At 41.6% G+C, this 12,941-nt stretch overlaps 1 protein-coding gene across 2 annotated transcripts in view; it reads right to left on the bottom strand.

The window, feature by feature from the left end:
- The window catches only part of LOC135227032 (ATP-dependent RNA helicase TDRD9-like), a 564,113-nt gene that overhangs the window by 27,386 nt on the left and 523,786 nt on the right, over window positions 1–12,941 (bottom strand). For both annotated transcript variants that reach the window (XM_064266821.1, XM_064266820.1), the window contains one exon: window positions 4,427–4,533. In XM_064266821.1, the coding sequence (XP_064122891.1) occupies window positions 4,427–4,533 (107 nt within the window). The remainder of the gene's footprint in view (window positions 1–4,426; window positions 4,534–12,941) is intronic.

The following is a 12,941-nucleotide window of genomic DNA, read 5'->3' as shown; positions in this document are numbered from 1 at the left end:
TTTTTCAATTATTTCGGTAGAGTCAAATTTGACTGAACGTGATTTTTTTTCTAGTTATCGTGATTTATATGCAAATATTTTGAAAAAAGAGAAAGCTACAACCTTCAATCATTTTTCGTTGTATTCTACATGAAATTGCGCACATTTTCATATATAAAACTTTATGTAACAGCTAATTTTAAATGGTGCAAACATTTCAACAATCGCACAAATAAAAATTCTGATTTTTTCGGAAGAGTTACCGCGCGGACGTAAGGAAAATGTTTTTTTTTTTTTTTTATAAATTCACCATAAATCGAATTATGGTGCTAGAGACTTCCAAGTCGTTGCAAAATGAAGGTAAATGATTGAATATTACTAGAATATAAGAGTTTTAGCTTACAATTGCGTTTTTCGACCAATTTCGGGTAGAGTCAAAAGTTGACCGAAAGTTGAAATTTTTGCACTTAACGTTATTTATATGAAAATATTTCGAAACTGATAAAAGCTACAACCATGGGTTGTTTTTGGTTGTATTGTGCATGAAATTGCGCACATTTCCATATATAAAACTTTATGTAACGGCAAATTTAAAAGGGTGCAAACATTAGGACAATCGCACGAAAAAATTTATCGGAAGAGTTATCGCAAGAACGTAAGGAAAAGGTTTTTTCATAAATTCACCATAAATCGAAATATTGTGCTAGAGACGTCCAATTTGTTGCAAAATGAAAGCAAATGATTGAATATTACTATAATATAAGAATTTTAGCTTACAATTGCGTTTCTCGACCATTTCGGTAGAGTCAAAATTGACCGAAGGTTGAAATTTTTGCACTTATCGTTATTTATATGAAAATATTTCAAAACTGATAAAAGCTACAATCATGAGTATTCTTTTGTTGTATTTTACATGAAATTGCGCACATTTCCATATATAATACTTCATGTAAAGGATAATTTAAAATGGTGCAAAAATTATGTCAAAGTGACGAAATAATTTTTGAGATGTGTCACTGCTACTTTTTAGTGCGATAAGAAAGAAATTTGCGCTTGCGCGCCTGCGTAGCGATTGTAAACAAAACAACGCCTTGATCCGTGAACTCCCAGCATCACCCAAGGCGCGTGATTCAAAAGTTTTCGGCTGGTAGGCCCCTATAAGTATTTTTTCCGGGGGGGGGGGGCAAATTTTTAAAAAAAACTTTTTGAGCCGACGTATGATACGTCCAATCGGCATACGGGAGACATTTTGACTCGACATTTAATACGTCCAATCGGCGTAAGAGGGTTAACTTACAAAATAGGCAGTTTTAAGCATCTTTATAGGGGTTCCAACTATTTGGTGGTTCTAACTATTCACGGGAGGGTCTGGTATGCATCCCCTGTGAATACGGGGGGACCACTGTGTGTGTGTGTGTGTGTGTGTGTGTGTGTGTGTGTATGTATGTATATGTATATGTATAATAATATATATATATATATATATATATATATATATATATATATATAATATATATATATATATACATATATACATACATACATACATACATACCTACATACATACATACATACATACATACATATATATATATATTATATATATATATATATATATATATACATATACATATACATATATATATATATATATATATATATATATATATATATATATATATATATATATATATATATATATATATATATAATATATATATATATATACACACACACACACACACATAAATATACGTCATATCACATTACCATGAATCATATACACACACAGTGCTACAAATGTCCTTTAATATCTAATTCGCTCTACCTCTGAATTAATATATTTTCATTTAAGTTAACCGAAGGGGAATTCTTTAGTCGATAAGAAATTTATCAGCTCACAGGCGCGAACCATCGAACCAAACAAATTCAGGACCCTAAACCACACCACCACTGCTTCACTGTGTGTCTCCTAAATTTGTTGGGTTTAATGGTTCATGCCCGTGAGTCAACAAATTTCTTATTGACTAAAAAATTCCCTTCGAGCAAATTAGATATTAACCCTTAAACGCCGAAGCGGTAAAATAAAAATGCTCTCCCGTGTGCTGGAGGTGTTTTGGAGTGAGCGCGGTAGCGGGAAAAATATTTTTTTAAAAAAATCACAGCGCACTTAGTTTTCAAGATTTAGAGTTCATTTTTGGATCTTTTTTTCGTCATTGGCTGAAGTTTAGTATGCAACCATCAGAAATGAAAAAAAACTCAATCATTATCCATATATAAATAATGGGCATAATAATGCATAGCGCAAAAACGAAATTTCATATATAATTGTATTCAAATCGCGCTGTGCGCAAAACGGTTAAAGGTAACGAGTTAATTTTTTTTCCGTTGTAATGTACACTAAATTGCAATCATTTTGGCATATAACACATTGTAAAACGATATAAGTAACACAGAGAAAATATTATCACAAAATAATGCATGAATTCGTAATGTGCGGACGTAAACAAATATTTTTTTTTTTCAAAAATTCACTATAAATCTAAATATTGTCCTAGAGACTTCCAATTTCTTTCAAAATGAAGACAAATGATTGGATATTACTATACTGTAAGGGTATTAGCTTACAATTGCAGTTTTTGACCATATCTGACGAGTTAAAGTTGACCGAATGTAGAATTTTTTTATATACTTTTTTTTATATGCAATTATTTCGGATATAAGAAAAGCCACAACCTTCAAATATTTTTAGTTTTATTTTACATGAAATTGCGCACATTTTCATATATAAAACTCTATGAAATGCCTAATATGAAACGGAGCAAATATTCCGAGAATGGGACGTACGCATTTCGGAGATTTGTGGCAGACAATCCGCATGCGGAGGGAAGAAAATTTTTTTTTTTTAAATTCACCATAAATCTAAATATTGTGCTAGAGACTTTGAATTTGTTGCAAGATGAAGATAAATGACTGAATATTACTAGACTGTAAGAGTTTTAGCTTACAATTGCGTTTTTCGACCATTTCGGTAGAGTCAAAGTTGACCGAACATGGTTTTTTTTCTATTTATTGTGATTTATATGCAAATATTTCAAAAATGAGAAAAGCTACAATCTTCAATTATTTTTAGTTGTATTCTACATGAAATTGCGCACATTTTCATATATAAAACTTTATGTAACGGCTAATTTAAAATGGTGCAAACATTTCCACAATCGCACGTATGATTTTTTTGGAAGAGTTACCACGCGGACGTAAAGAAAATGTTATTTTTTTCATAAATTCACCATATATCGAAATATTGTGCTAGAGACTTCCAATTTGTTGCAAAATGGAGGTAAATGATTGAATATTACTAGAATATAAGCATTTTAGCTTACAATTGCGTTTTTCGACCATTTCGGTAGAGTAAAAGTTGACCGAAGGTTGAAAATTTGTCACTTATCATTTTTTTTATGAAAATATTTTAAAAATTAATAAAAGCTACAACCATGGGTTGTTTTTAGTTGTATTGTGCATGAAATTGCGCACATTTCCATACATAAAACTTTATGTAACGGCAAATTTTAAAATGGTGCAAACATTACCACAATCGCATGTATGATTTTTTTCGGAAGAGTTACCGCGCGGACGTAAGGAAAAAGTTTTTTCATAAATTCACCATAAATCGAAATATTGTGCTAGAGACTTCCAATTAGTTGCAAAATGAAGGTAAATGATTGAATATTACTAAAATAAAAGAGTTTTAGCTTACAATTGCGTTTCTCGACCATTTCGGTAGAGTCAAAGTTGACCGAAGGTTGAAATTTTGGCACTTATCGTTATTTATATGAAAATATCTCAAAACTGATAAAAGCTACAAACATGAGTATTTTTTTTATTGTATTCTACATAAAAATGCGCACATTTTCATATATAATACTCCATGTAACGGCTAATTTAAAATGGTACAAAAATTATGTCAAAGTGACGAAATAATTTTTGAGATGTGTCACAGATGCTTTTTAGTGCAGCAAGAAAGAAATTCGCGCTTGCGCACCTGCGTAATGATTGTAAACAAAACAACACCTTGATCCGTGAACACCAGCATCCCCCAAGGCGCATGATTGAAGAGTTTTTGGCTGGTAGGCCTAAAAGTATTTTTCCGCGAATTTTTAAAAAAACTTTTGTATGTCGACATAAAATAGGTCCAGTCGGCACCCGAGAGACAAAAAATGTCATCGTAATATACATCCAGTCGGCGTTTAAGGGTTAAAGGACATTTATAGCTATATATCTCTATATACTGTAAGTACTGAGCAACTATGGTATATTCCTACTCATAAACAATGATACTTTAAAATGCAATTACAAAATCTCTGTTGATCAGCTACTTGAAGAGTTACAGTAGTCACAATAGTCAGTGAAAAGACCTCTAAATTTTAGGCTACCACAAAGTCCTCACCGAAATACAAGAAGCCTTAGTTTCTTCTGAAGTCCTAATTGCTTGTCAGCAGGCATTTCTTCCCCTTCATCAATCATTATGTTCATTAGGAAGCGAACTTGATTTATCTGTTAGGAAATAATGGGTGTTATAAATCTCACATTTTTCTATTAAATAATCTTCAATTTTATGTGACAGACCAAATTCTATAAATCTCCTCAACAGGCACCAGAGTTAACCTGGTTATTAAGTTTTTATAGTGGCAATGGAATATTCATGTAAGATTTATCAGTCAAAATACACAATTTCTTATTTACATTTATTAAGACATCAGCAGGATTAAAGTGTTCACCCACATTTATTGCTAGCAGTTTATTAATTAGGATTGTATATAACTTTGTTAAGCTGGGTACAATCTATTGTAAGTTGTCATATAATTACAAAAGGCAGTATTTTGTGTAGCATCACATACTTCTAGCAAGTAAGATACTATGCTTTTCCAGCAAAGTATTATTTCAAACAATCTCACCCCAACCTACATAAAATGACAAACTATAGAATCAATTTGTATGTTTCATAGCTAACCAACCTGAGGTCTTAACAATAGGATGTTTCCAAGTACAGCTGGTAAACCGGTAATACAACTGGAGATTGTAAGCAAGGAACCGGCGAGACCTGGCAATGCCTGCGCATCAAGGTGAGATCTTGTCAAAGACCACATCTAACCCTGTGATACCCAGTCTTTTCCCAACACAGGAATGACAAAAATTAATAGAGGGGCAGCTAGAGGTAGGCAGTATGTGTTAAGACCTAAGGTTTGTTAGCTATGAAAAATACAAATTGATTCTAAAATTTGTCATTTGTTCATATGCAGAACAAACCTTCAGTCATAACAATAGGATAGCCTTACACTTGGAGGGAGGTACAGACATCCTATACCGGCTGGGAGTTAACCTACCTGACCACCCCCTAGAACAATAGGAGTTCTAAAGGAGGTAGACAAATGCCAGTGAGACTATAGATAAAACAACATCTACAACTAAATCATCTAGGATATGAGCAGATTCATTGCATTTAAGGGACTACAGAAAATTCTGACTGTTCAAAAACAAACCATATGATCACAGAAGTCTCTTATTACTCCAGACCTTCCCTTGCCAGAAGGTGGAGTATGTATATACTATTGAATAGAGGGTTTGATATTTGTAAATACATTCAACCAACAGACTATCAGTATGGCTACCAAACTCACCTGTATCAGACCAGTCCAGCATGTGATGCGCCTATTTCTGCCCGAAGGAAGAAGAATGGAAATAAGAGAAAGAAAGAGACCAGCCCACTCACTCATTCTCTCTTTCACACAATCACCCTAGGTAAGATACAAATTGTCCAGTCTAGGACAAGGATGAGTTTAAACCACTTGATGGGGAGCCACCATAGGACCTAGGGAAAACGTATCTACAGACCTGTGGGCAACATCTCTCAAATAAAAGGTGGTGAATGTGGATTGTCGTAACCAAGTCCCAGCATTCAAAATTCTACGAAGTTTAATTTTTCTTGAAAACCAGAGAGGAACTTATACCTCTGATGTCATGTGCTCTAGCCCGCACAGACTCAGTGATAGAACCATCAAGAGATGAATAAGCCTGCTTGATTTCTTGGAAACCTCTTTCTTTGCTTGTCCCCTACTAACAAAAAGCCTACAACACCCCGGCCTGAGGTGTCGAGTCCTTTTGAGATAGCAATGTAAGGTTCTCACACATGGACATAACAAGAGCTCTTGTGGGTCATTATCCACAAAGTCATTCAAAGATGGTATGGAAAAGGAGGCAAAACTGTCGTCATGTACTGAGGATTTCTGGGTCTTGGCCATGAATTCCGGGACAAATTTGAAGGTCACTGACCCCCAACCCCTGGTATGTTTCACATCATAACTAAGGCCATAAAGCTCTCCAACCCTCTTCAAGGAAGCCAAAGCTAAAAGGAAAACTGTCTTCAGCGTTAAGTTTCTGTCCAAGGAACACCATAAGGGTTCATAAGGTAGTGACACTCTTAGGGAGGCTTAAGTTCCCTTGGAGAACAGATCTGCTCAAAACCTTTGAACAATAAAGAGATCTCCCAGGAGGAGACATCTATACTTCTCAGACATAACACCAAGGCTAAAGCTGCTCTGTAGCCTCTGACAGCAGAAAAGAAAGACCTTCCTCATCTCTAAGAAAGACCAAAAAATCTGCTATGCGCTGAATGGAGGTTTTGAGTAGTGAGAAACCCCGTTGATGACACCAATCACAGTATATTCCCCATTTCCTTTGGTAGACTGCAGACGAGGACTTCTTGAGATGGCTGGACATATGCCTTGCTGTCTCCTGAGAACATCCTCTCCCTCGGATTAGATACTTGATAGCCTCCATCTGTAAAGAAACAGGGATTCTACTGAGTGGTGGAATCTTTTGACGTGAGGTTGGCAAAGTAATTGCCTCCATGGGGGAATTTCTCACAGAACCTCTGACAGTAGAAACAGAAGGTCTGCAACGCATTCTGCCTGCGGCCACAGAGGGGCCACTACTGTCATCTTGAAGTTTCGAGATCTCAATCACCCTGTTCAGCAATTGACGGATCAGGCAAACCGGAGGAAATGCGTACACCTCTAAGTTGTCTCAAGGATGTTGAAAGGCATCCTCTGCTAGTGATAGGGGATCCGGAATCACCGAGCAATAGACCTCTAGCTTCTTCTTGTAGCAGGTTGCAAAGAGGTCTAACATTGGCCTCCCCCACACCTGAAAAAGCCTGTCCGCCACAACCTGATGTAGAGACCACTCTGTGCCTAAAATCTGGTTCTGACGGCTCAACTTGTCTGCGACCAAATTTTTTTTTGCCTGGAATGTATCTTATTGAGAGTTCCACTGAGTTGTTGATTGCCCATTGATGTAATTCGACTGTCAAGAGAGTGGAGCTGGCGAGATACCAGGCCCCTTGTTTGTTCACATAGGCTACCATTGTGGTGTTGTCCAACATCAGATCCACAGAATGACCCTCTACCTTTTCCCGAAACTCCTTCAGATCCAAAATAGCTGCCTTCAACTCCAAGAGGTTGATGTGCAGAAGCTTCTCTTCCGAACTCCAAATGCCCGACACGATGAGGTCCCCCAGATGAGAAACCCAACCTGCAAGAGAGGCATCTGAGAACAGAAGGAAGTCCGGAGGGAGAGAGTTCAGAGGAACACCTATTAAGAGATTCTGATTGTCCAACCACCAACGAAGGTCCTTTCTCACCTCTTTGCACAGAGGCACCTTCTGAAGAGGGGAGTCTCCTGCCAGGGACAAAAGTCTTACATTCTCCACTGTATGGAAGGGACAAGAAGTCTTACATTCTCCACTGTATGGAACAAAGATGTAGACGACCATGAGGGACCAGCTTCTCAAGAGAAGACAAAATCCCTAGAAGAACCTGCCATAGGTGAGCTGACTGTTCTGGTTGTGAGAGGAAATTGTGTGCTACTACTCACAACTTCTCTAACCTCTGGTCTGAAGGAAACACGCTCGACGCTGCTGTATCTATTACCATACCTAGGTAAAGCACCCTCTGACTGGGCTTCAGATTCGACTTCTCTAGGTTCACCACAATACCCAATACTGAAGAACACCGATGACGATGATCCCTGTCTTGCAACAGTTCTTTCCTGGAACTTGCTAAGACCAGCCAGTCATCGAGGTATCTAAACAGGCGAATCCCTCGAGTATGAGCTCATGTCGAGACTAGTGAGAAGACCCTGATGAACACCTGAGGGGACGTGGTTAACCAGAAGCAAAGGAACTTGTATTGAAACACTTTCTCTCTGAAAGCAAAGCGAAGAAACTTCCTGGAAGAAGGATGAAAAGGACCTGGAAGTGAGCATCCTTTAGGTCTATTGACAGCATGAAATTGTTGTCCCTCACTGCTGCCAACACAGTCCGTGGCGTCTCCATCTGGAACCTTGCCTTAGTGACAAAATGATTCAAGGTGGAAAGGTTGATGAACAGTCGCCTGTCGCCTTTGGTACGAGGAAAATGCAACCCAGCATAGAAGAGGCCAAGGGGAGGCGGGAGGACAGCGGGAGCTTGGGGAGGGGGGAGTGGGACTCCATGAAATGTGTCAACAAGCCTTCCATGGAGGGAGAGCCCAGTAGCCCAAGCGATGCCCAAACCGCCACCATTTTGGGAGACTCCGAAGATGAAAGGCGAAATTGTGATGAGGAAGCCTCCCCACCTTCAGGACGAGCATTGGAGCACAAAGGAGAAGAGGTAACATTACACAAAACATCAGCCTGTGGCACTCCTGCTACTTCCATCGACAAATCAATGGAAGAAAAGGAAGGAGACACAGGAACAACAGAATTAGCTACAAAGGAGAAGGAGCTGATGCCTCATTCCGCGTAGGAGAAGCAAAGCCTTCCCAAGCAGGAGAGTAGAAACTCTCCAATGCTCCCTATTCTTGTAAAACAGCTTTCACTGAGCCCTAGGCCGAGCAAAACACTCCGGACAAGGATTCGTTGTAGTACAAAAGTTAGCTCTGCACCTCGGACGCATGGACACATACACTGGTGAGGATGGGTAGATTCAGAGGAAGCCATGATCCAAAACACAAACACTCAATCACACTGGAAAGAAAGAACACATGCCAAACACAACCTGCTTGGGAGGAGACCAAAGCATTAGCATCTACTCTCCAAGGCAGTTAGGAAAAGACTGGGTATCACAGGAAGTCTTCGACCAGATCTCACCTCGTATGCACAGGCGTTGCCAGATCTCACAGATTCCTTACTTACTATCTCCAATTGTATTAACCGGTTTACCAGCTGCGCTTGGAAATATCCTATTTCTGGGCTCACTTCGTGTCGCTGCGCGAAATATCCTTTAATCCATTATTTCTAAGGTAAATGTACTAACACATACCAAGAGAATAAATAAAATAAAGAAAAGGTCAGTACAACTGACTCGCTCACCCTCCAAGAGGGTGTCGGTATGAACACTATGGCGAGTGAGACCACTACCACGAAAACCGCTTGCCAATAGAAATCTCCCACTACAAAATCCCCACTAGAGGGGAGCCGACCCACAGAGTGGGCAGCAACTACTACTACTCCATCCCATGCTGCCGACTGCTGCGCCTCTGGTGGCCATCCTTTTCAGTTAGCGCACAGCGTTTACACGTGCCCTTTTTTGCTCTGTGTTTTTTGTGCCCCTGTTCTTGGATTTATTCGTCATGGAGCGTACAGCCATCGCAGCAGCTAAGTTAAGTAATCAGTGATTATTGCTAGTTGTTTTTTCCGGCCCTGATTCCATATTTGCCAGTTTTTAGGTATAAATACGAGCTCTAGGTCGGCAGCATGGCAGCATGGTTCTGCCTCGTGGCGGGTTCGTTCTTGGTCTTCCATACCCAGAACCTTCCCTTATTTCATTACGCTCTATTATTAGTTATCTATTTTATGTTAGGGGTACAGCCTACTGGGTTTATGTCATGCATGCATGTCTTTTCACCTTGCGTAGGCATCTTCCATCCAGACCCTAGCCACAGCTCTTAGTATCGGCCCCGGCTAGCTTTGAGTGGTAGACTTTCTTTCGAGTTAGTCGTACACTCCTGGATTTTTTCTCCTACTGTTTTATTTTCTTTCTTTACGTTAAGTGATTTTGATTATTTATGTTTTATGTTAGTGTACGGCGTCTGGCTTCACGTAGCCTAGGTTATGTTTTATTGGTCTCCACCACTATGCTTCCGCTCTTCAGTTCGGTTGCTTCTCTATAGCATCTCGCTGATTAGTCGGTTGCGTTATCCTAGGCTGTATTGTTTCTTTGTATTACATGTTACCGCTCCGTGGTCACTACGTGATCACGGAGCAGCCAGACGCCTGTCCAGTCATCTTTCCCTCCTCCCGCTCTTCCATAGGGCCGGAGGGGAGGGTTGGTCTGCCCACGCTCGCTCCACATACCCGGGCCTGCCTCCCTCTCTCCCTAGGCGGAGGGAGAAGGGGGGGGCTGGACAGACCCAGACTGGACTCGACCTCTCTCTAGCTTCACGGCACGCTCGGATGACTAAAAGGGGGGGGGGGCCGGGGGGGGGGACTGGCACCTTTCCCCCTCCGTCGTTACTCCGTTGCTAGCTCGAGTCTGTTTGCCCTCTCGCCCTTTCCCAGCTTACTGGTGCTCTTTAATCTACCGGAGCTCCGGCATCCACGTGGAAAGGTGCTAGTTCACCCTGCCGGGCGGACTGCGGCATACAGTTGGTCTTTACTAACCACTCCGTCGCACTGATATCGCGACAACTCCGCCACGCACCGGACTTAGTCCGGTACGTTCGATGTCTATAGGTTTAAGAATTAGTATTTAAGTTAAACTATAGTAAGTTTAATTTAAGCTACCTTAAGCCAATCCCTCCGTTGCCTGCTCACACCGGATCTCTCCGGGGTTCTAGCCTATTCAGGCAGTAAGGGAGGGGTTATGCCCAAAATTTTTTCGCGCTCCGGCATGCAGCGGAGCTCTTTTAACCTCTAGCCTGTAAGTGATATCTTTTAGGATGCTCATGTATCTTTTCACTTACAGACTACCAACTGTGAGCATCCGGGATGTAATGCCATGCTCCAGGACCCCTGTGGGCATGAAGTCTGCAGATCCCATGCTCCATGCGCGACTCCGCACGGGAACCTTCAAGTCTGGTTTCACGAGACCTGCACGATTTGTTATGATCTGGTGAGCCAGCTCTTAGACGGGGTAAGTATTCCCAACTCCGTTAGCTAATCCCTACAAGGTTATAGTCTTAAGTTTAATTTTAATCTCTTATTTTAAACTTAAGTTTATTTATATGGGATCTCGCATCCTCTATAATTTTAGTTTAACCTATTACTTAAGTTTTAATTTTAAGTTTAAACTTAAAAAACTAACAATTACCCTCTCTTCCAGGCTCCCGCTGTTAGAGACACCGCCCTGGCAACCCTGCGGGCTTGGGTCGGCGGTTTTGGCAAGAACGCCGCCAAGGGACAGCCCTACATCCTTGAGAAGAGGTTGGCGGTCTTGATCTTCCCCGGCGGCAAGTCAACGGGTTACGTCGACCCAGCAGAGGCAGCCCCGACTATAGCGGCAATTCAACAGCAGCTCGCCGCTTCGTTGACTGAACCAGGCCAGGACATCTCGTCGGAAGTCGCGACACTGGATTTAAATATTGAACCGATGGTAGGTGTTGACGACCTGTTGGTCGAGGTGAGTACGTTGGACGCCCAAGGGCTTCCCTTGGGCGCCACTGGTTCTTCTACTCCTGCAAACTCTCCAGCTTCCTTCCAAGGCTTTACAGGAGCTGAGCTCCTTTATACTTCTCCTGATGCCTCCGTAAGACCTAAGGTCAAAGGACAGACGGTAGTTAAAACCCTCAGTAAGACGTCGTCGTCGTCTAAAAAGACGTCGTCGGCGTCAACATCTCGCAAGTCTCCGGCTACAAACCCCGGAGCAGAGAGGTCTAGAGCTTCTGGGTCCGGCTCCAAATCCTCAAGGAGTAGATCTTCCAAGGAGAGATCACATACTCCAGCGGAGTCAGCCGTTTCTCCTCTTCCTTTGGTTCCTGTTCAGAGCTACCCGACCACCTCCGCAGCAGCTCCGGCTTTGGATCCCAATGCTGGCCTGTTGCAACACATGGGAGATTTGGTTGGTTCTCTCAAGAACAGTATGGAGCAGATGTTCTCCCGGTTGTCCGATAGGATTAACACCCAGGATAACATTATCGCCGGACTAAGCCAGGCTCCGCTAGCTACTCCCCCACCTTTCGGCACAGGTATAGCTCAGCTGCCACCACATGACTCTCTGCCTCCGTTCTCTATGAATAACCCCTGGAGGGTGGCGTCATACGCCCCCTTCCAAGACGGGCTTATTTCTATCCCGGAGTGTGGAACTCGAAGGATTGAGGACTTCGAGTTCTACCCGGAGGATCTCCAACCGCCGTTCATTGGCTATGCCAGGCTCACTGCCGCGGCCATGACGCGAGATGACAAGGTCCCTAAAGAGACAGTCCTCTATTCACGTGACCAGGCTCAAAGAGAATGGCTCAGGTGCTTAGAGGACATGGATTGTTCGAATACGAAAATACAACCCTTTAAGAGTCCATTCACCATCTTCACAATGGAAGAGGGAACTCCGCTTCCTTTCCTTACCAAGATTGCTACGGTCACTATCCCAGCGGCCCAAAAGGGGGAGTCGTTACCGCAAGTAACTAAAAGGAAGCGGACCTACATATCTTTACTTCCCTCAAACGATTTGTGGGAAGACCTGCCCAACACTTTTTCGGCGGGCAAACTCAAACCAGACTGTGCTATGGAGCAGTTTGGTGAGAAGCTGCCTAGACTTCCAGACAGCCTCATTCAGGCAGAGTTTGAGGCCAAGTCTAGGCTGGCCAGGTCTATTAACACCATGGCCATGACAGAAGTGGCTACCATTTCTTATGGTTCCGAGCCACTATTCAAGCTGATCACCAAGTCACTGACTCAAACGGTACAGTCTGACATGTTCGAGTTCGCCA

This window comes from Macrobrachium nipponense, chromosome 15, assembly GCF_015104395.2.
Source record: "Macrobrachium nipponense isolate FS-2020 chromosome 15, ASM1510439v2, whole genome shotgun sequence".
Lineage (NCBI taxonomy): Eukaryota > Metazoa > Arthropoda > Malacostraca > Decapoda > Palaemonidae > Macrobrachium > Macrobrachium nipponense.
The sequence above is the reverse complement of the archived record's forward strand: the minus strand, read 5'-3'. Positions and strand labels throughout refer to the sequence as shown.